At 40.7% G+C, this 24,570-nt stretch overlaps 1 protein-coding gene across 1 annotated transcript in view; it reads left to right on the top strand.

The window, feature by feature from the left end:
- The window catches only part of LOC125464728 (caspase-1-like), a 37,670-nt gene extending 15,022 nt beyond the window's left edge, over positions 1-22,648 (top strand). Inside the window, exons 2-9 of the mRNA XM_059655525.1 lie at positions 1,213-1,485; positions 2,873-2,920; positions 3,912-4,033; positions 4,610-4,786; positions 13,248-13,482; positions 15,741-15,869; positions 18,423-18,532; positions 19,823-22,648. Of these exons, the coding sequence (XP_059511508.1) occupies positions 1,213-1,485; positions 2,873-2,920; positions 3,912-4,033; positions 4,610-4,786; positions 13,248-13,482; positions 15,741-15,869; positions 18,423-18,532; positions 19,823-19,915 (1,187 nt within the window). The 3' untranslated portion in view covers positions 19,916-22,648. The remainder of the gene's footprint in view (positions 1-1,212; positions 1,486-2,872; positions 2,921-3,911; positions 4,034-4,609; positions 4,787-13,247; positions 13,483-15,740; positions 15,870-18,422; positions 18,533-19,822) is intronic.
- The last annotated feature ends 1,922 nt before the right edge of the window (positions 22,649-24,570 follow it).

Genomic DNA, 24,570 nt, shown 5'->3' with positions numbered 1-24,570 from the left:
GATTAAAAATTTAAAAAGCAGGCCATTTAAGTCTGAGGTGAGTAGGAATTTCTTTACTTGGAAGATAGTGAATCTTAGGAATTTCTACCTTAGATGGCTGTGGAAGCTTTACTGTTGAGCATGTTCAAAGCAGAAATTTCTGGAGAGCGCTGATAACCAAGTGATATGAAAATGGCATGGGAAGGTAGTACCTAGGCAGATGATCAGCCACAATCTCGTGAAATGGAGAAGCAAGCTTGATTGGCTGTATGGCCAACTCCTGTTCCTGTGTTCCTTTGTTTCATCAGTTGAAAAATTTGATCTTGAACAAAAGTTAAAAATTAATTTTCCGAGACAAGGTTGTTCAGCTGAAGTTCTGACTCAGCATGCAATCAAAATCCCAGTTACATCTTATTAGCAAGGCATAACTTTCCCAAAGATTTTTGCAATGGTATTTCAATATAAAAGCAGAAAGTTTAATCAGTTCAGTAATTTCAAAAGATCACAATCTGTGGGGAATTTAACAGCTAATCCTGTAGAGAGCAGGGAAGTATTGACAGCAGCACTTGAATTTCTGTATCTAACTGTGTATTTGTTAGATATTGCTGTCAATTTCACAGGGTACAATTTCACACTAAATGCTGACTGTTTTGCTACTGTTCTGGTTGTGAAATATGTGTGCATGTGCACGCGGAGGACAGGCTTAGATTGGCTTGCCTAGCATGCTTATTTATAAATACAGAAAGACAGAGTACATGTGGAGCTAAACCAGTCCTAAATGAAGGAGCATGATTGAGACAAGTGATATGTGAGTGGGGCTCAGCTTCGTTGCCCAAGCAGGATCAAAGGTCATGCCAAAAAAGAGACAAGAAGTTGATTGAGAGCAGTGAGTGTCAGATGAAGGATGCTGTTCTACAACATACGTCCGTCTAATTAGCATTGTAGATAAACTTTTGATGACATTGCATTATTTGTATGCTTGACCTGTATGAGACCATACAATACCACTTTACAAATCCTGGGTTCACTGACTCTATATCACAGCATTGTACAAGTCCTCCAATCACTGATCCAGTATGGTATCACGATCACTTTCATCTCTTCCTATATAGTAAGCAACACTTTAGTAATATTCTATACATTGACCTGCACACTTGTATCTAACTCACCTGGATTGAAGTCACCTATACGTAGAAAAACAAAAACCATCAAAGTTCATTGACTTTATTTCAGACCAAAGACTGAAGCTCCTGAGAACAGATTTAGTGAATGGACTCACCAAGGGAGTCATTGATGATCTCGTGGATGAAATGCAAGAGGCGAGCGTGATCAACACGTCAGAATCAGAAGAAATTCTCCAAGCTCAAGCAACAACGAAAAACAAGGCTCGATGTCTCATAGACACCATTTCAAGAAAGGGACCCCGAGCCAGTGAAAAATTTATTGACAGTCTGAACAAAGCAGACAAAGAGCTATGTGTGAAACTGAGCCTTTGTCTGGTAAAAAGTAAGTAACAGAATATGGGAGTGGTGAAGAAGCATGACTAACACGTTCAAGATAGGAATAGAACTTAGAATTACATTGTGAGATGGGAAGGTATATTCAACCAGCTGCCAGGAAACGAGAGAAACTGTGCTCGTATACTAACCATCACCAAACCATGGGGCTGTGTGCTCAGAAACGAACAATCTCCAAACAGGCTGTTGTATATTCATATACTAACAATCCCCAATTAAGGGGCACTGACGCTGACAATTGGGAATTGTACAAAATTTTGATAATTACACCCAGTAGCAAGACCAGATCAAACAGAACAGAAATTGAAACTCAAGATACTGTTAATACACGGCAGGTCTGTCAGTACCTGCAAGGCCAGAAATTGAGTTAACATTTAACATCAGTGATCCTACGCTGACATGAAATATAGACTAAATTTATGTGGATGAGGAGAGGTGGGATCCTACCTGCTGAATTGGGAGCCAAGACAGGACAAGAGGGGTGACACGGTGGCACAGTCATTAGCACAGCTGCCTCACAGCGCCAGGAACCTGGGTTCGATTCCACCCTCGGGTGACTGTTTGTGTGGAATTTGCACTTTCTCCCTGTGTCTGCGTGGGTTTCCTCCAAGTGCTCTGGTTTCCTTCCTCAGTCTAAAGATATGCAGGCTAGGTGGGTTGGCCATGCTAAATTGCCCATAGTGTTCAGGGATGTGTAGATTAGGTAGGATATAGGGGGATGGGTCTGGGTGGGATGCTGCAAGGGTTGGTGTGGACTGGCTGGGCCGAAGGACCTTTTTCACACTGTAGGGATGCTATGATCTATGATCTAGGTAGTAGAGACTTAATGGTTCAATTCCAAAGAAGGATGAAGGATCAGAGGGGCCAGAGTTGTATGTACATTGATTTTTAAAGGTAGCAAGATGTAGTGAGAGATCTTGGGCTTAATATAGTACAACCATTCAGTATCAAAGTAGGAAAGTTACACTGAACCTTTATAAGGTTCTGGTTTCATCTGGCTCTAGTCACCACACTTTAGGAATGATATGTCAGTCCTCATGTTAGCACTGTGGAGATTTACCAGAGGTTTTAGTTACATGCTCAGTGGAAAGACTAGTATTGTTCTTTCTGATGCACCAGAATTGAGGGGAGATTTGATAGAGGTGTACAAGATTATTACAAGCTTAGAGAATGTAGACAAGGGGGTACTGTTCCCAATAGCTCTACGTACAAGGACTAGATGACAAAGTTAGGATTTTAGGTACGAGATGCAGTGGGTTTGTGAGGTTGAATTTTTAACACAGTTAGTGGTAATGGAGAATGCAAAAAAAAATGGAGATTTGTTCTGTTGCAGGCATATTGTGAATTACGTATTGGTGGTATTTCTGTTCTTTCAGCAGATGCATCGAGTTCTGATTCAAAGCAAACCTCCGAGACTTCAGCAGGTGCTGTATCTTATATTTTTCTGGTGTCTTTCTTTAATGAAACACTACTTGCTTGTGAAGATGGTAGACTAATGTTAGTTTCACTGGAGAGTAATTCAAAGCCTAACACTCCATGGTATGGGTTCAAATCCCACCACAGCAGCTGGTGGGCTTCAAATCCAATTAATTAAAGAATCTGCAATTGCAATTTAGTTATCAGTAGTGATGCTGATGAAACTATTGTTGTTTGTCACAAAAACACAACCAATCTCTCCTGGCCACTTAGGTTTTTGACTGGGCCTGGTGCTTGCCCAGTACAGCTGCCTATCTCTTCCAGGCTGCTTTCACCCTGAATGACAAGTTCTAACCAAAGTGCTGCTGTCTGTGCTGCACCTAAATGTTTGTAAGAGATGGAATTTCTTCCTATATCTTGTCTCTTTGCATTGATTTATGGCCATGATTGAGAAAACATCTTTTACATACAAATTAACAAGTTAAATTATGAATGAGATGCAGCACATTTTTAAAATCATAAGCCATAGTCCACAAGTGACGAACAGCATCTCTCTTACTTTAGAGAGCTACAAGTAGTTATAAGCCTGAGGGGCGCCCATCTGGATCAAGCATGGCTGACCTGAAATCTTTCCTACTCCATCTGTTTGCCAGGGATGTGTTGGAAGGACTAGCAGGGTGATTGTTAACATGTTTAGCCTGTGATGAACATTTTTTCTGTGGCCAATAAGCCACAGAGTAGAGCTTGAATCCGGAGCTTCTGGCTAAGAAGCAAATGCATTATGTACAAAGTCCCAAGACCTCTGTACATTATGGACTGAAGTGTAACTTACACAACTGCCATCTGTGGACTTTTTATTACACATCTATTAGTGTTGCATACACAGTACTGACATTCATATATTTCGTTTGAAATAAATCTTTGGATAAGTCTGAGTATATGTGTGCTCACATTTTGTAGGTAACATAGAATCTCTTACTCCATTTCTGTGCTCTACAGGCATTGGATCTGTTGTCCCAACCACTTCCACTTTAACAACACCAGAATTACCCACATCTCATGAGTGGATAACTCCGTGCACACAACGGTACTATGAGGAGATTTCTCAGAAGACAAACGAGGTACTATACTGATATCCTGAGCTACCATATTGTTGAAGATTGAGCACCAGTGCATGTGCTTTCTGTTGTGTTATAATATCTGAGCTTTAACAATGAGACATTAAAATATGAATTTGCTTTATTCATAATTATTTTATACAATGTATTTTCTGATTGTTGAGATTTTTGCCAATCTATTTCCAAGAGGAAATCCCTTACTGCATACTTAGGTAATGTGACTGAATGGATCCCATGTTTGGCTTGGGTGACTAGTTGGTTTAGGGTTTGAGACGCATGATGTAGTCGGGTTGATTTTTGGGATGTATGACTAGATTGATTCGAGTTTGTTTATGAAATTGGTTGGTTCAATAACTGGGATCTGTGATTGGATTATTCAGATACTTGGCACATGTAACTGGATGATGTAATAGATGCTTGGATAGGGCCTAAATTTATCCGATCTTTGAAATTTGTGATTGAATTGGTTTAGTTTTGGATTGGGTTATGTAGCACTCATTTGACGTAGCACTCATTCTCATGTCAGTGAATAGTTCCGTTCTGTTTAAAGCCAAAATACAACTGTAATTTCTTTTCCAGGTATACCAGATATTGCCAAAACAGGGAAGGAAACGTTTGGCTATACTGATTAATAACATTGATTTTGAGAAACCTGAAATGAAGAGGAAGGGTGCAGAGGTAGATGAAGAACAAATGCAGAAACTGCTAAATGGCTTTGGCTACCAAGTGGAAAAGCACAATAATTTAACAGGCGAGGTGAATGTTAATATTTGGAACATTCTATTCAACTCTCTGTTCACAGTAAATCGCCTTCTGAATTTGACTTGACTGCATTCCACAGTATCCTTTCTTTCCCTCCCTTAGAGTCTCAACTGTAAACAAAAAGAGATTATTTCACAAGGCACTGTTGGACGACTACAATTTATATTGCCCATTAAGACTGATTTGATGGCTATACTAATTTGGTATTATTTCATTTTGCCCTTGTACTGTGTTGAGTTACCTTTATGGTTTAAAAGGAGAACAAATGAGGGACTATCAATAGACACTCTGTGCTCTATAGAATAGATAACAATGTTTTAAAGGTATGAAGTGCTCCACAATGTCTTATTTCTTCAATTGTAGACAGTAGCAACTCTGCAGACCTGCATTGTGGAGCAAAAATGCTCTTACCATGTGACAGATTTATGCCTGCAATCAGTGATGCAGCGCTTCATCACACAAACCAAATGTTATTGTCAAATTTTAAACGTGAACACAATGACATTAACATATGAAGGGATAAATCATTTGGACCTCGAGCCTGCTTGGCCATTTAATAAGATCATGGATGATCTGGGAGTGACCTCAACTCCACATTTATATCTACTCTGGTATCAAAGAAGCAAGAAACAAAGAAACCTACAGCACAGGAACAGGCCCTTCAGCCCTCCAAACCTACGCCGATCAAGATCCTCTGTCTAACCTGTCATCTATTTTCTAACGGTCTGTGTCCATTTGCTCCCTGCCCATCCATGTACCTGTCCAAATATATCTCAAAAGACGCTAACGTGTCTGCACCTACCACCTCCGCTGGCAATGCATTCCAGGCGCCCACCACCCTCTGTGTAAAGAACTTTCCGCGCGTATCTGCCTTAAACTTTCCTCCTCTCACTTTGAACTCATGATCCCTAGTAATTGAGTCCCCCACTCTGGGAAGAAGCTTTTTGCTATCCACCCTGTCTATACCCCTCATGATTTTGTAGACCTCAATCAGGTCCCCCCTCAATCTCCATCTTTCTAATGAAAATAATCCTAATCTATTCAACTCTCTTCATAGCTAGCACCCTCCATACTAGGCAACATCCTGGTGAACCTCCTCTGCACCCTCTCCAAAGCATCCACATCCTTTTGGTAATGTGGCGACCAGAACTGTACACAGTACTCCAAATGTGGCCGAACCAAAGTCCTATACAATTGCAACATGACCTGCCAACTCTTGTACTCAATACCCCGCCCAATGAAGGAAAGCATGCCATATGCCTTCTTGACCACCCTATTGACCTGCGTTGTCCCCTTCAGGGAACAATGGACCTGAACACCCAGATCTCTCTGTTCATCAATTTTCCCTGGGACTTTTCCATTTACTGTATAGTTTGCCCTTGAATTTGATCTTCCAAAATGCATCACCTCGCATTTGCCCACATTAAACTCCATCTGCGATTTATTTGCCCAACTCTCCAGTCTATCTATATTCTGCTGTAATTTCTGACAGTCCCCTTCACTATCAGCTACTCCACCAATCTTAGTGTCATCAGCAAACTTGCTGATCAGACCACCTACACCTTCCTCCAGATCATTTACATATATCACAAACAACAGTGGTCCCAGCACAGATCCCTGTGGAACACCACTGGTTACAGGTCTCCAATGTGTAAACTCCCTCCTACTACTACCCTCTGTTTCCTGTTGCCCAGCCAGTTTTTTATCCATCTAGCTAGCACACCCTGGACCCCATGTGACTTCACTTTCTCCATCAGCCTGCCATGGGGAACCTTATCAAACGCCTTACTGAAGTCCATGTATATGACATCTACAGCCTTTCTCTTCCGTGCTTACCAAGAGTCTAGCCACCTCCGGTTCAAATATATTCAAATAGTCTGTTTCCACAGCCTTTCGAGAAGAGAGTTCCAAAGTCTCTAACCGTTTGAGAGAAAACATTTCTCCTCATCTCTTATTTAAATAAGTGACCCTCTGCTGTTAAACTGTGATGTTTAGTTCTAGTTCTAGTTTCTCCCATATGAGGAAACATATGCTTCAACCTGCCAAGCTCCTTCAGGATCTTGTATGTTTCAATCAAATTGGCTGTTAGTCTGCAAAACTCCACTGAATAGATAAACCCACCTGTCCAACCTCTCCTCATTTCACCTGTTCCTGGTATTAGTCTAGCAAACCTCTGAATTAAGTGGCTCTTTGTCTAACAGGCCTGGAGTCCCACAGGAGTCTGTGATGGGCTATAACCTTCTTATGAGTTATATCGATGACTTAGATGAGAAGAAAGGAGGCATGCCAGTTAAGTTCACAGATGGCACCGTGATAAGTAGGAAAGTATGCTGTGAAGAAGACACAAGAAGGTTTCAAACAGATATAGATAAGTTGAATGAGTGGGCAGAAATCTGATAAATGGTGTATAATGGGGGAAAAGTGAAGTTGTTGATTTTGGTAGAAAGAAAGAAAAGCAGAGTATCACTTATTTGGAGGATGACTGTGAAATTCCAAGCTGCGGATGGATTTAGTGCATGAATCGCAAAAAAGTTAGAATGCAAGCAGAACAAATAACAAGAAGGCTAATGGGGTGCTTCTCTTTATTATGAGAGGTATTGAACATTAAAATAAAGATATTATGCTTCAGTTATATGGAGAAAACATGTTGAAAACTGTGTTTAGTTCTGGGGTCCACATTTAAAGAGGGATGTAAATGTATTAGAGTTGATTCACAGGGGTTTATTACATTGACACAGGATAGGTTGGATAGGCTGGGATGTTTCCACTGTAGTTTAAAAGTGTGAAGGGTAATTTTATTGAAGTATGTAAGATCCTGAATGGTCTTGACAAAGTAGATGTGGAAAGGACAATTCGTCTTGTGCATCAGTCTAGAACTAGGGTGGCATGCTGCTTTAAATTAGGGCTCACCTCACAGAATAAGTTGAATTTTTTTTCTCTGAGGATTGTGCAACTTTGAAAATCTGCCTCAAAATGTGGTGGGGACAGGATCATTGAATATTTTTAGGCAAAAGCAGATAGATTTTTGATAAGCAGACACATCAAAGATTATGAGGAGATAGGTGGGAATACTGGATTTGAAACACAAACAAATTGGCCATGATCTTATTGAATGGCAAAGCAGCACTGAGAGGCTGAATGGTCTACTTGTATTCCTAATTCATGTACTGAAATGGACTGCTTCCAACACATTTACATAATTCCTTAAATGGGGTGTCCAGTATTGTACAGTGTATTCCAGATCTGGTCTCACCAGTGCCCAGTATAACTAGAGGATAACCTCACTACTTTCTTATGCAATTTGCCTCAGAATAAATTATATCATTCTTTTTCTCCTTCTGCCGAAAATGGCCAGCATTTGTTGCCCATTCCTAATTGCCTTTTTAGGTCACTTCAGAGGGAGCTATGAGTCAGCCACATAACTGTGTGTCTGAAATCACATGCAGACCAGGTCAGTTAAGGATAGCAAGTTTTCTTCCCGAAAAGAACGTAGAACATAGAACATAGAAAAGTACAGCACAGTACAGGCCCTTCGGCCCACGATGTTGTGCTGTGGAATAATCCTAATCCAAAAATAAAATAACCTAACCTACATTCCCCTCAATTCACTGCTGTCCATGTGCATGTCCAGCAGTCGCTTAAATGTCACTAATGACTCCGCTTCCACGCCTACCACTGGTAAACTATTCCATCCGCTCACAACTCTCTGGGTGAAGAACCTCCCTCTGGCGTCTCCTCTATACCTTCCTCCTAACACCTTAAAACTATGACCCCTTGTGGCAGTCAATCCTGCCCTGGGGAAAAGTCTCTGGCTATCGACTCTATCCATGCCTCTCATTACCTTGTACACAGATATATTTCTTTGAATACTGTATAAAGTTCCAGAAACAAAAGACAAGGTGGCCAAGTTTCAACTGAAAACTAAATTAAAATGGCAGTCCAGACACCGTTTACTGCAAGAAACCAACTGCCATAATTATATTTTATGCTTTTTCACCCAAAATGCAACTTATGCTACTACTGGGAATCAGCTATTTTATTTCCCTATTATGTACATTTAGGCTTTTGGAGAAAGGAGCAGGTGGGAAGCTAAGTGTAGGCCAGGAATAAATATCAACTTCAAACAGCATGAGTTTCAATGAACCTCTGAACTACAATTTGATATTTGCATTGCATTGCACTGTTCAATTTAGAATCGAGCCTGTTTCAAAGCAGTTTCAAAGATCATGATGTACAGGCCAATGTTAGGACACTTGCTGTCTACAGTACAAAGACTTTAGCCAATCAGATGGGTTTTTGCAACATTTGACCAAGATTATTTGGCCGCAATTAGGCTAGTTAGTTTTTAACTCTAGATTTTTGTTTTATTAAATTCAATAAATTCTACCATTGCCAAATTGGAATTTGAACCCAAGACGCAAAATAATTAACATGGGGTTCTGAATTACCAGTCCAGTGACACTACCAAAGTACAACTACCTTAATTACTTGCTCTACTTGCATATTAATTTTTTGTAATTAATGTACAAGGGTCGCCACATCGCTCTGTTGCATAGAGCCCTGCAAACTCTCATCATTTAGATAACAGGCTTCTTTTTTATTCTTCCGGTCAGAATGGACAGTTTCACATTTTTCCATATTATACTCCATTTTCTAGATATTTGCTCACTCACTTAATATAACTATACCTCTTTTTACCCTCCTTTTGTCCTCTGTGCACCTTATTCTGACCTGTCTTTGTGTCATCAGCAAACTTAGTAACCAACTATCCTTCCCTTTATTCAAGTTATTTACATCAATTGTAAAAGGTTGAGAGCCTGCACTGATGGCTATGGCATGCAACTCATTACATTTTGCCAAACCGATAAAGCCCCATAATGATTTCTTTAAGTTCCTGTTAGCTAACCATTCTCCTAACCATGCCAATATGTTATCCCCTACGCCACAGGCCTTTATTTTCTGCAATAAAGTTTTGTTTTGTTTTGCAACTTATGAAATTCCTTCTGAAAATCTAAGTTCTTGTGGGCTTAGGATTCTGTCTATTGGCTTCATGCCTCCACTTAGGACATTGGATGTGAGTTTGCTCGCTGAGCTGGAAGGTTAGTTTTCAGACGTTTCGTCACCATTCTAGGTAACATCATCAGTGAGCCTCCGACGAAGCGCTGGTGTTATGTCCCGCTTACTATTTATCTGCTTAGGTTTCCTTGGGTTGGTGATGTCATTTCCTGTTCTTTTTCTGAGGGGATGGTAGATTGGCTCCAAATCAATGTGTTTGTTGATGGAGTTCCAGCTGGAATGCCCTGCCTCCAGGAATTCTCATGCATGTCTCTGTTTGGCTTGTCCTAGGATGGATGTGTTGTCCCAATCAAAGTGGTGTCCTTCCTTATCTGTATGTAAGGATACGAGTGAGTGGGTCATGTCGTTTTGTGGCTAGTTGATGTTCATGTATCCTGGTGGCGAGCTTTCTGCCAGTTTGTCCAATGTAGTGTTTGTCACAGTTCTTGCAAGGTATTTTGTAGATGACGTTCGTTTTGTTTGTTGTCTGTATAGGGTCTTTTAAGTTCATTAGCTGCTGTTTTAGTATGTTGGTGGATTTGTGGGCTACCCTGATGCCAAGGGGTCCGAGTAGTCTGGCAGTCATTTCGGAAATGTCTTTGATGTAGGGGAGAGTGGTTATGGTTTCTGAGCCCGTTTTGTCTGTTTGTTTGGGTTTATTGCTGAGGAATCGGCGGACTGTGTTCATAGGGTACCCATTCTTTTTGAATACGCTGTATAGGTGATTTTCTTCTGCTCTGCATAGTTCCTCTGTGCTGCAGTGTGTGGTGGCTCGTTGGAATAATGTTCTAATGCAGCTTCGTTTGTGGGTGTTGGGATGGTTGCTCCTGTAGTTCAGTATTTGGTCCGTATGTGTTGTTTTCCTGTAGACGCTGGTTTGAAGTTCCCCATTGTCTGTTCGCTCTACTGTGACATCTAGGAATGGCAGTTTGTTGTTGTATTCCTCCTCTTTTGTGAATGTTATGCCAGTAAAGGTATTATTGATGGTCTTGAAGGTTTTCTCTAATTTGTTTTGTTTAGTGGTGACAAAGGTGTCATCCACATAGCGGACCCAAAGTTTGGGTTGGATGATTGGCAGAGCTGTTTGTTCGAGTCTCTGCATTACTGCCTCTGCTAAGAACCCTGATATCGGAGATCCCATGGGTGTACCGTTGGTTTGTCTGTAGGTTTTGTTATTGAAAAATTACATCAATAATACCCTTTACTGACATAACATTCACAAAAGAGGAGGAAAACAACAACAAACTGCCATTCCTAGATGTCACAGTAGAGCGAACAGCCAATGGGGAACTTCAAACCAGCGTCTACAGGAAAACAACACTTTCGGACCAAATACTGAACTACAGGAGCAACCATCCCAACACCCACAAACGAAGCTGCATTAGAACATTATTCCAATGAGCCACCACACACTGCAGCACAGAGGAACTACGCAGAGCAGAGGAAAATCACCTATACAGCGTATTCAAAAAGAACGGGTACCCTATGAACACATTCCGCCGATTCCTCAGCAATAAACCCAAACAAACAGACAAAACGGGCTCAGAAACCATAACCACTCTCCCCTACATCAAAGACATTTCCGAAATGACTGCCAGGCTACTCGGACCCCTTGGCATCAGGGTAGCCCACAAACCCACCAACACACTAAAACAGCAGCTAATGAACTTAAAAGACCCTATACAGACAACAAACAAAACGAACGTCATCTACAAAATAATTCGCAAGAACTGTGACAAACACTACATTGGACAAACTGGCAGAAAGCTAGCCACCAGGATACATGAACATCAACTAGCCACAAAACGACATGACCCACTATCACTCGTATCCTGACATACAGATGAGGAAGGACACCACTTTGATTGGGACAACACATCCATCCTAGGACAAGCCAAACAGAGACATGCACGAGAATTCCTGGAGGCATGGCATTCCAGCTGGAACTCCATCAACAAACACATTGATTTGGAGCCAATCTACCATCCCCTCAGAAAAAGAACAGGAAATGACATCACCAACCCAAGGAAACCTAAGCAGATAAATAGTAAGCGGGACATAACACCAGCGCTTCGTCGGAGGCTCACTGATGATGTTACCTAGAATGGTGACGAAACGTCTGAAAACTAACCTTCCAGCTCAGTGAGCAAACTCACATCCAATGTCCTAAGTGGAGGCATGAAGCCAATAGACAGAATCCTAAGCCCACAAGAATGCTGATGTCAGTCTTGGCCATCATAGTCTTCCAGCAGCAAATCTGTTGAGTAATATAGAGAACTGAAAACTGAATTTTGTACAGCGTGTGAGTTCTGCAAAATACAATTTTGAACAGCAGGCAAACTAAAACTGATAGGGAACTTGTATAATTTACTCTGAATCTTCCATCTAACAACAAAATATATTATACTGGATATTTATCATAGTAAGCTTTCAAATCCATTCCTTTAGCAGTGATAATACAAAGAGATGCAAAGATTGACAGTGACAGAAATAGTCATGTTATGGAGTATTATCTTTAGTATTAGCCTTTTGGAACTTAGATCCAACAAGAATGTTAATAGGATGTTATAGAAAATTTTGTCTTAAGCTGTAATTATAACCTCTGCATCATTGACTAGATATTTCCCATTGGTGATATGAATCTTTTTAGAGCTGGTGTTTGATTGCTTTAATGTATGTTATTGATAGATACTGAAGCTGGAAAGAGAAATAACGTTTAGTTTTACCTGACTCTTGGAACTAACAGCTACAGCCTTTTTTGTAAAAGCAGACGTAACACTGCTGACAAAACTTTGGCCCCAGTTGGCTGACAGTTATTCATTAGGTAATTTTCCCTAAACCAGCCTGTTTCCAGCAGAAGAATAGATACAATGACAAAATTATGATCCTGTTCTTCTGATGAAAGGACCTTCCATCACTATGTTAACTCATGGCACATATAGCCGCACTCCTTTGAGGAACATCCAGTAATTGTCACTCTCTGGGTAACTAATTACACACAGCATAAACAATAAATGAATAAATCTCTGTCATCCAGTATTGTAATTGGCATTTACCTACCTGCCATAAAAATTTGCAGTACATAGAGTCCTGTTGCACAGATACAGAACAATATGATACACAGAATGGACTTACTTTTGGCATTCAGTATTGAACAAAGTGATCCCTGCAATTCTTCTGCCAAATGTTCTGAGAGTTCCAGATAAGACTGAGAGTTTATGGCACAATTACTATTCTGTAGTAGTCATATTTATGAATCAAATTGATCCTCAAAAATTCAATAACTCTTAGTTAATATTTATTATAAATGACAAAGTCTTTTTACTATAAATGGGATCCAGTGGAATTCAGACTGTATCACTGCTCAAAAAAAATTAACGTATCATAAAATCTGTTTCAGGAAATGAAGCGAGCACTGAGTGCATTTTCAAATCGTGAGGAACACTCACAGAACGATAGCACCTTTGTTGTGCTCATGTCCCATGGGCTCCGAGATAAAATCTGTGGCAGACTTCACAACGAATCCAAGGAAGATACTCTTCATATTGACGATGTCTTTAATATTTTAAACAATAAGAGCTGCAAAGGATTGAGAGGAAAACCCAAAATTATCATCGTGCAGGCCTGTCGAGGATGTGAGCATCCTTTTAAACCGTTATGCAATCTGCTTTTACAATGTGTGAATAAAATGAAGTAACAGGTTTGGTCATTAGATTGTAGCAGAGATTGTATATCTGTTAGAGAATTGCAACTCCTAAGTATACATTTGAGAACAGAAGCCCTTCTCTTTCGTTTAAAAAATGTTATCTATAAGATAGGGAATAGAAGTCCTATATATTAAAGAGCGATGCCAGTCCTAGGTATATTAGAAATAATTTTGTTATTTTCATGTAATTTTATTTATTCAGGAAAGCTAAATTGCAGTGTAGCTTGCATTTAAACATTCATATAGAGGCAAGAAACAATGACAATACTAGACAAATCAGCATTTAGCAGGGAAATGCTGAACAGGATATTAAAAAATGGGTAATGTTGAATTAAAAATGTATGAAAATTACACATCAATACACCACTCCTACATTATGAAAACTGATGTGTATATAAGAGCAGCAGCTCTTGTGTGTGTTAGAGAGTACATATAGGGCACAGCAGATCATATGTGTGATCTGAAGAATAACAGCTCTGTATTAATACAGAGAGCAGCATTATTGTGTAACAGAATATAGCATTATAAAATCAGGGCAAGTAATTTGGACAAATGTTGAACAGATACTTAAGTGCGTGTGACACAAATAAAATGCGCCTGTGTGAAAGTCTGGATGTAGCACACCATGTTGATCTTAACTGCAGACAATTTGAACTTGCCACTGCTTGCAAAACCAGGCTCAGCACTCAAGTGTTGATATCGACACCCTTACTGTAGTAGGAGTCATATATGTTGCTCCTTACACTTGCTTTCACTGAAGGTGTGGAATCTTAGGTGATGTAGCAAAATTACTGTCTTACTGACTAGACCTGGCTTCTCTCTTTAATAAATAGAACACCTATTCCCGATCATATACACAACATTTTTTTTAAACTACATAGATACGTTCTTGGTTAGTAGTACTGGATGTCCTGCTGGAAGAGGTTCTGAGAAGGAAGCATGTCTTGTCTCCACATTGGAATTAATACCTCCTCATGCTCCACAAACTCCTGTCCCCTTCCTATAGCAGTTAGTGCTCCTCTTCCTCGCCTCAAACCCTCCTTCCTATTCGGCATCCAGACTAAGGATCCCTTTGCTGGGTGTCTATGAGGAAGCACTTCCTTTCTCCTGATGACCCCTAAAAGATGGAGTAGCACTACACTTCCTCTTTTTATGTTAAGCCCTCAAATAATTTCTGGCTTAAAATATTGCTAGAGTGATCATGAAGCCTTAACAAAATGCCCAAGAGCCTCCCATTCTGTTTCAGAGTTTCAGTTCAGACCAGTGGCAGCAAGTGAAGATGAGTTGGTAAATATCCTGTTAAGTATTGTTCAAAGGCCACATCAGTAACTTGTTTACTCCTAGATAACTAGTGACACCTGTTTAATGATCAGTAGCAAACATTTTAAATGGAAAACAGTCCTTGAAAGAACCTCCAAACAGACAATCCTAGTGCATGCTTCAAGCTTTTTACAAAGATGGCATGTTGGGCAACGTGAGCCCACCTGCTCTGTTAGTGGAACATTCCATCCTGACCACCCTGGAAGTCTTTACTACCTGAATGCATTGCCATCAATCACCCTATTCATCTCTCCCTTCCTTCGTGTATTGCAGATTCTGCAGAAATAAAGTTCAGGGCATAACACAGGGCAGTGCTTTTCAACCTGTGTGCCGTGATAAGATGTGAGGTGTACTTTAGGGAAGCAATGTCACTTTCCCTAAGTGATGAGACTGCGTCCATTCTTCTAATCTCCTCCAGAGGCTCGCGTTCAATTTTCCAAGTCCGTGCACGTGAAAACTTCTGATACCGCGCCTACAGTATGAAATAGTGGGTGCACCATTGAATTGTTTGTCTCATTGAAGTGTCTCTTGGTCCTCAAAATGTTGATAAATAAATTCAAAATTATTACTGCCTTTGTAAATACTCAATTCCACATTCAAATTCAATATTACACCAAGTAAACAGTGACCAGGAGAGAGGGTCATCAATAACATTATCACATGATAGCCACAGCTAATTTGTTGGCATTTTGTACTGAGGTTCAAGTCCCACCTACTCCAGAGGTGTGTACTGCCACCTCTGAATAGGTTGATTAGCAAAGATCTAGATACTAAAACAGAGGTGAAAAGTAATATCAGCCATGAATTGGGTGTTGTGCAATTGAAGTGAGTTGGCATCTTTGAATAATCAGTGCTGTTTCTTTGCAGCAAACCTTGGCTACGCCTATGTTAATGATTCTGCTAATGATGAGCCTGTCGCTGATTATGAGGAAGAGGGACCCTTTTACAAAATACACAAAGAGAGTGATTTCATCTGTTTCTGCTCCACCACCCCAGGTAATTATGCTGAATGTGCAAACAAGCTCTAATTCTCAATGTCATGGCCAACAGTTCATAGCAGACAATGTGGTCCGGTTGTTAAGAAAAGGCAGTGTCATTTGCCAGTTGCATGTTGACAACACACAGACCTACCCAACGATTACTTCTCTCGACCCTTCCTCTAACTCTAAATTGTCAGAATGTTCATCTAACATCCTGCACTGGATTAGCAAAAATGTCTGCTTTTCCATTTCCAGAAATGGAAAGACTGATGTCATTATCTTCAACCCCGCCAAAAACTTTTCTCCATAGCCCTCAACATCTCCTTGCCTGAAGTTGAAACAGATTATTCATAATTTTGGTGTCATATTCAATCTAATGTGAACTTCTAACCACGTATCCGTACCATTGCTAAGTCCTCCCATTTCCACCACTATAACATCTCTTAGAATCCCTACAGTGTGGGAAGAGGCTATTCAGCCCATTGATTCTCCTCCAACTGTCCAAAGAGAATCCCACCTAGATCCAGCTGTCCACACAATTCATGTAACCCTGCATTTACCATCGCTAATCCACTTAGCCTGCACCTCCCTGGACACTACAGGGCAATTTAGTATGGCCAATCCACCTAACCCGGACATCTTTGGACTATGGGAGGACCCCGAAGCACCTGGCAAAAACCCAGACAGACATGGGGCAAATGCGCAAACTCCACACAGAGAGTCACCAAGGCTGGAATCAAACCCAGGACCCTGACACTGTAAGGCAGCAATACTGAACACCAAGCCATCTTGCCTCCCCTAACACCTGACTCTGTTCCTGTCTCAGCTCATCTCTTGCTGAAACACTCACCCACACCTTTGTTTAGGCTTGATTAATCCAACACATTGCTGACCAACTTCCAATTCTCTTCTCCTCCCCAGTAAACGTCATCATCCAAACTTCAGCTGCCTGTATCTTAACTTGAACCACGTCCCATTCATCTATTGCCTCTCTGCTTGCTGACCTACATTACCTCCCCCTTAAGCATTGGCTTAATTTTTAAATTCTCAGCCTTTCTTACACATCTCTTCATGGCCTTAAATCTCCCTTTCTTTGTGATTTCCTTCTGTTAAGTGCCTTTGGATAGTTTACTGTGATAAAGGTGCTGCAAAATTGCTGTTGTAGTGAGACACCAACAATTTGAGAGAAATGTAGAGATGAGACAGTGATGGCTTGGGTTCAAGAGAAGTATTAGAGATCTGAGAGACTGATTGATTGTACACAAGGGCTGAGATTTGCTCATGCCCACTCATGATCAGCCTCCATTACAACAGCAGTTTTCAAGATTGAAATGAGTCTGTTACTTTGAGAGCAAAGGAAGGGAGACTGTGCTCGAGCCATGGCAAAAACATGATGTTGAGGCGTCAGCTTCCCCTCTTAAACCAATTGAAAATTTCTCCGAGCATTCTTTTGAAGAAGAATATCAGGTTCTTCTCCATGACCTAACCAGTATTTATTTCTCAACTAGCATCACTGACAGATTATTTGGACTAGAGCATCAGATATAAGCTCCTCTTGAAGCAAAACTGTGCCAACCCCTCATCGCACTATTTGAAAATCGCTACAGCCATTGAAAAATTAATTAATCTCATTGTGGAACCTTGCTGTATGTAAATTAGCTGCCATGTTTCCTACATTATAATTGTGATTTACACTTTTAAAGTACTTAATTATGTGTAAAAGGCTTTGATATGCTTTAAAGGGTTGTGAAAGTACAAGTTATATTCTTTTCATTAGGTGGAACAGTTTACTATTAATTATAATAATGTTTGTGTTTAGAGATTTAGGTGTTCCTGAGGAGAGGCAATGGTCTAGTGGTATTATTGCTGGACTGTTAATCTAGTAGACCCAGATAATGTTCTGGGAATCCAGGTTCAAACCCTGCCAGGACAGATGGTGGAATTTGAATTCAGTAAATATCTGGAATTAACAGTCTAATGATGACCATGAATCCATTGCCAATTGCCAGAAAAACCCATCTCGTTCACTAATCTCCTTTCGGAAAGGAAACTGCCATGGTTACCTGATCTGGCCTACATGTGACTCCAGACTCTCAGCAATGTGGTTGACTCTTAACTGCATTCTGGCCAATTAGGAATGGGCAATAAGTGCTGTCTAGCCAGTGATGCCCTCATCCTGTGAAGGAATAAGTGAAAAAATGAGTAAGATTTTTCGAACATGTTTGCTTCTGCTTACACCTTTATTTTCTTTAGAGGACAGAATAAATTGGGAAAGTGCGTGATGTGGTAAATTGGAATGGCTGTAAAATGACTGTATTAGGCAGTGCAGGCTGCATGGTAGTTGTCTTTGGTATTAGTGCATGTTCTTGAATCAGATGTCACAAATGTACTGGCAACAAATGGAATGCTTCTAAGTCTACAGGACTGAAGGGCTTACCAATAATTTGAATAATAGGTTCAAAGTGTCAAACTCAGAAGTCAATTGAATATCATGATTGCTTTCTCTTTTTATGGGTGACAGGAATCCTGCTTTTGTTATCAATTAGCTGTTCTCGTTTTTGCTTTACAGACAATGTATCCCTAAGGCATGTACAAAATGGCAGCATATTCATCCAATCATTAGTCGATTTAATGAGGCGAAATGCAGCAAAGTATGACGTCGAGGAGATTTTTTTCCAGGTAAGAAAGTGAAGGTAGCTATTACAAGGGCTGAAGGGATTATTGGGAGGCAGGAAGCGCCCCTGTACGTCATGGAGCATTCCCTGTTCTAGAACATCGGACTCTGCTTCATGCTCTGCCAATGCTGCTGTCTAATCACTTGCCAGAGGAGAGTTTCACCTCACCTGTGTTATATGCTCAAATTTCCCAGTCACAGCATCCACCATCAGCATGACTGGTGAGACAGAGAGGTTACTTGTGGAGGAAAATATGTGAACTTCCACTGCTCCCTACCAAACCTGCAGTGAATATCAGCCAAAGATGCTGTTGAAGTAAGTAGTTTTGACCCACATTATATGCTGGTCCAAAATCCATATCTGATCCCTGCAGAATCCAACATTAGAATCTTAATGCTGGAATTAGTTAATTTTTGACTAAATAGCCCAGCTTCCCATTGGGTTTCACATGGCTTTAGAAAGCAATAAAAGCTACTCTTTAACCGTTTGGCTTATTTTTTTGCCTCACAGGTGCATAACTGCAATTCTGGGTACAACATCAATGTAGGAAATTATGAGATTTCCTGACTGCTGCAGCAGTGGCTCCGTAGGGCTGCATTAGTGACTCACAACTTCCCCCTTTTTACTGCAGGATTTCTCAAGAATCCCACACCCTTTAATCAGAGCCCCCATTGCAATCCTTTCTTCTATTGTCAGTGTTTATTGTATGTTCATGTTTAAAGACAGTTATGGAATCATTGGAAAGGTGTTGCTGTGATGCACACAAACTGTCCAATTTTGCCCATGGCCGTACAATGTTATAAAAAATGGCTAATTACCGCACATACTCAAAATAATTTGAAAAATTACAATTTCCTCATGTGTCGTAAGTGGGATACCCAGACAGAGAAGCCTGTGTAATCTCTCACTTATCTGAACTTCCTCTCAGTGACTGAAAAATGTAGTTTCCGTTCTATTTTATGTCCGCCTTTTAGTTTTAAACTAACGTTTAAACAGCAACGTTACTGTAGAGTGACAGCAAACAGTAGAAGTACATGAAGCAGGGAAAACATGAGGATGTTAATGTAAGACTGGATAAGTATGAATAATCAGCAATAAGATAATAAAAATTGGTGAAATACTGAAAATGTGCAGCAGGGTTACGTAAGGATTAGGGAAGTGTTTGAAGTAGCGCCTGTGTGTCGGGTGTCATATAAACTGTAGGAAAGCACATCTACAGGTTGGTTGGCTCCGTTAGGCACTGTATTTGTAATCTTAGTTAGTAACTGGATTTCTGTGGCATCTCCCATTTCAGGTCCAACAGTCATTTCATAACTTTGCCAGACAGCTGCCTGTGAAGGAGAGAGGCACACTGATGAAGAAGTTTTATCTGTTTCCCGGCATTTAACACATCAGTTTTCAGAAGTGGACTTCAAAGACTGCCCCCACACCCTGCAGCAGAATAACAGAGAGTGCCCACAAATTAAAATTCCTTTCTGATCTGCTACTGGCATGGCAAAACATCTAAGTTTGTTTGGAGAATTATTCTTTAAAGCTTTGGGGTCGAGAGGTTAAATTGTGATAAAAGATGTAATATGCTAAAACTGATGAATGGTGCATAGGTTAAAGGTTTCTTTGGATCCTAATTATAATCATGCTAAAATTATTGGTGCTTTTATTTGCTTTTCTGAAGCATTAGTAAATTTCTTTACCAAGACTCAAATAGACCAGTGCATTGCTAGTCTGAGTGATTTACAATCGTGTATGTCACTGTCAGACTATCAAACCTGCTGACCTGCTCACCCAGCTGAGAGACCCTACTTTCTGGGAACATTCCAACAAACCTGTGGGAGAAGTTTATCCATATAGCCCCTGCTTTCGCCCTGATATGACGTATCTCCATACTGGAAGTAATATCTTAAGAACTACACAGTCAGACCTTTCTTGGCAGGGGCAACAGGGTGACTTGCTAGTTAGCACTGTTGCCTCACAGCACTAGGGACCAGGGTTCAATTCCAGATTCGGGCGACTGTCTGTGTGGAGTTTGCACATTCTCCCCGTATCTGCGTGGGCTTCCTCTGGGTGCTTCAGTTTCCTCCTGCAGTCCAGGGTGGTTAGGTGGATTGGTAAGCTAAATTGCCAATAGCGTTCAGGGATATGTGGGTTAGGCAGATTAACCATGGGAAATGTAGAGTTATAGGACAGGGGCGTGAGTCTGGGTGGGATGCTCTTTGGAGAGTCAGTGTAGACTTGGTGGGCCAATTAGCCTGTTTCTACACTGTGGCGATTCTATGGATTGGTGCTATAGAGTTATACAGCGTGGAAACAGACCCTTAGTCTTGTTCAGGTTTCCTAAACTGATCTAGTCCCATTAGGCTGGATTTAGCCCATTTCTCGCTAAACCTTGCCTGAAAATGTAGCTGTCCAAATGTCGAAATTGTACCTGCTTCTACCACTTTCTTTGGCAGCTCATTCTATACGTGACCATATTTTTTCTTGAGCTGGATCTCCATTGGGTTTCTATCATTAGGTTTTCATTTTTCTTGCTGCCATTGATCACACCTTGCACACAGTGCTGTAGATGCCAGTCAGTCAGTAATCAGCCTTGCACCTTTCAGCACAAAATGCAACAGAAAGTGTCCAGTTTCAGACTCTGACACCAACAGGAAGTGTAAGTGCTGCTTTAAGAATCAACACAAGCACATGTTTTGCTTCTTCCCAGGAAATTCCAAGCTCCAAACCCCAGTGCATCATTGGAAAAGGCGTAGGCCATTCAACACATTGAGTTTGCGATAATGTTCAATTCGCTAAAGGGGGATATCTTCTCTTAAAGTAGATGCAAAAAAGTTTCATTAGTTTGACTCCTGGGATGAGAAAGATGGCTTCAGAGGAGATGTAGTATGGAACTGTATCCTTTGGCATTTAGGTTGCCACATTGAAATGTTAAAATTCTTAGAAGGTTTACTGAGTAGATGTTGAGGATGTTTCCCTTGGTTACAGAGGTTAGAACTAGGGGGCATTGGTTGATTCAGGATAAAGGGTCAACTAAGATGAGGAAAAAATTTCTTCACTCAAATGTCTGAATCCTTGGATTTCTGTATCCCGAATGACTGAGAATGCTTCATTAAAATGTGTGTTCAAGACTGAAATTGTTGGATTTTGGAGAATGAGTGAATATAGGGGTATGTTGGAAAATGGAGTTGGTGTGGAAGTTAATCTGTTATCATATCCAAATGGCTGAGCAGAACTGAGGAGGCAAATGTTCCACTGCAGCTTCTATTTCTTACGATCGGTTAGACCAAGTCTGCACTTGGATTCCACTTACTCACCTCAGTTCCAAAGCTGGTGATACCTTTATCGCACACAACTCTATTGATCTCAGTCTTGAAGCTCCAATTTACCCAGCAGCCATAGCCATTCCGAAGTGAGAATTCCATATTTCTCCAACCCTTTTGTTTGGAAAAGTGACTTATCTCTCATTTTGAAATTATCTATCTTCATTCTTATTTGACTTACCATAGCAAATATTTTGTTTACATCTATCTTTTTGTATTATGTTAACATTTTAAACATCCTGATCACATCGTTCATCAAACTCCTGTACTCAGGGGAGTACAAGCCGATTTATTGAACCTGTTCTCCTGTTTAACACTGTAGGCCATTCTGGTGACTATCTCTACGACCAGTAGATCCTTCCTAAATTACAGTGTGCAAAATTGAATGCAGTAAGGTCAGTTCCAAGGCTTTGTACAACATGTACATGCAAGTGCTTGACTAACACTTAACTAAGGACACAGCAGAAACTCAAATTCTGTGATTCTTCAGCTGAACAAATAGTGATTGGAATCAAAAGTTTTGGGCAGCAGAGGGCAGTCACTACCAGACTTGGCCTGTTTTGTGTGAAATCACTCATGCAGTAACTTTGTTTAATGAGGTGAGTCTGTGTTTACATTGCTACTCTAGACTGAAGATTCCAATCTATTTTATTCTCAGTGAAAATCTTACAGTAGTTGGAAATGATTGAATTGTTGAGTCTAACAGCAAGGTATTTTTTGCTTTCGCTGGTTCATCTGAATGTTGATAAAGCTTGTTAGGTTAATTCATTTGCTGCTGTTTCTACTGATTTTTAAAAAATGATACTTATGCTTTTTAATAAAGATAAATGTTACAGTTTCATTAGTCATGGTACAGTTTATTTTAGTTGTTTGAGTGTTGAATAGATTCAGAAATATGCCAACAAACTTTTGGCATATAAAACTGGCTGAAATGTTTGTTAATTTTTCTTTTCATTTAGTACAAGGAATTCCCGCATGAGCTCATGGTTGCAGAATGCTACAGATGGCTTCGTACTCTCGGGACATTAAATATTATATTCCACGGTCTTATGGTGGGACTACTGTGAGTCAATGGTCGGGGTCCTTTGCCAACATGCCCAAGGCCTATGGAGAACTGGTCCATCTTTAACACTTGAATAGGTATTTTCTAACACCATTAACCATCAGTTTAATGCCCATTCAGAAAATCATAAGGACAAGATAGGCACTTCTGTTCAGCTCCTGACAGTGCTCCTCCATGTTGAACCTGATTTACATTAGATTCCCTACAGTGTAGAACAGGCCCTTCGGCCCAACAAGTCCACACCGCCCCTTGGAGCATCCCTCTATAACCCACACACCCCTGAACACTACGGGCAATTTAGCATGGCCGATCCACCTAGCCTGCACATCCTTGTACTGTGGGAGGAAACCGGAGCACCCGGAGGAAACCCACACAGACATGGGGAGAATGTGCAAACTCCACACAGACAGTTGCCTGAGGCTGGAATCAAACCTGTGTCCCTGACGTTGTGAGGCTGCAGTGCTAACCACTGAGCCACCATGCCACCCGAAAGAAGAAATACTGAAGGTGAGAAAGGCCCAGAATGTCCTCTGCACAGGAGACTTCAATTCTCATTGCCAAATATAGCTCAGAAGTACAACATGGACTGAGGTGGTCCTGAAGATATCTTTGCTAGGCTGCCGGTGGCAGATGACGAGAGAAATAAAAAGTGAAAAAAATCCTACTTGACCATGTCCTTATCACTCTGTCTGTCACAGATACATCTGGCTGTGATGGCATTGCTAGCAGTGACCATTGCTCAGTCCTAGCGAAGACAAAGCCCAGTCTTCACATTGAGGATACCCTCCAAATTATCATTGTACTAAACGTGATAGATTCGGAACAGATCTAGCAACTCAAATGCTGACTTCTGCAAGGAGCTGCAGGTTACGTTTAGCTGCTGTATTGTATTGGACCACCGCAGCGTCACTGTTTTCCCTCCATCAGTATCATCAAACCAAGGTGTCATCCCTGGCTCAATAAGGAGTGTTGGTGAATATGTCAGGAACTAGGCATACTTAAAGACCAAGACAGTCTGGTGAAACCACAACACAGGACTGCATGCAGGCTAGACAGCAGAAACAATACACCATTTAACCAAGTAAAGCAATCCCTGAATGAATGGATCAGATCAAAGCTCTATCTGTCATGTCATAAATGGTGGAGGTGACTAAACAATGAATTGGAGGAGGAGCCCCCAAAACATGAGTGGCCCTGATAATAGCAGAGCTGAGCATGTCAATGTAACAGACTCGGCTTAAACATTTACAACCATCTTCAGCCAGAATGGATGATCTTAGTTTCCTCCACAGGATCCAAACAAGACAGTTTCCAGTCTTCACTCACTTTGATTCACTCCATGTGATTCACTCACTTTGATTCACTCCATGTGATGTCAAGAAATGGTGAATTCACAAGATGTGGCTAATGACAACATTCTGGAAGTAGTGCTGAAGACAGTTCTAACTGCATTCCAAGCCAAGTCGTTGTAGGTTAGTTATAAAACAGAGATGCTTAACAATTGCCCAGCTAATTCCTGCCCACAAAAAGTAAGGCACATACAGTCCAGTCAGTTACTACCCTATCTTTCTTTTTCAATCAGCAACAAAACAACAAAAGATGATAACACAATTGATGACTAGTGATACTCGCTTAGCAATTACCTGCATACTGATTGCTCAGTTC

Source organism: Stegostoma tigrinum, chromosome 27 (genome assembly GCF_030684315.1).
Source record: "Stegostoma tigrinum isolate sSteTig4 chromosome 27, sSteTig4.hap1, whole genome shotgun sequence".
NCBI lineage: Eukaryota > Metazoa > Chordata > Chondrichthyes > Orectolobiformes > Stegostomatidae > Stegostoma > Stegostoma tigrinum.
Note: the sequence above shows the minus strand (reverse complement) of the source record. Positions and strands in the feature narration are given on the sequence as shown.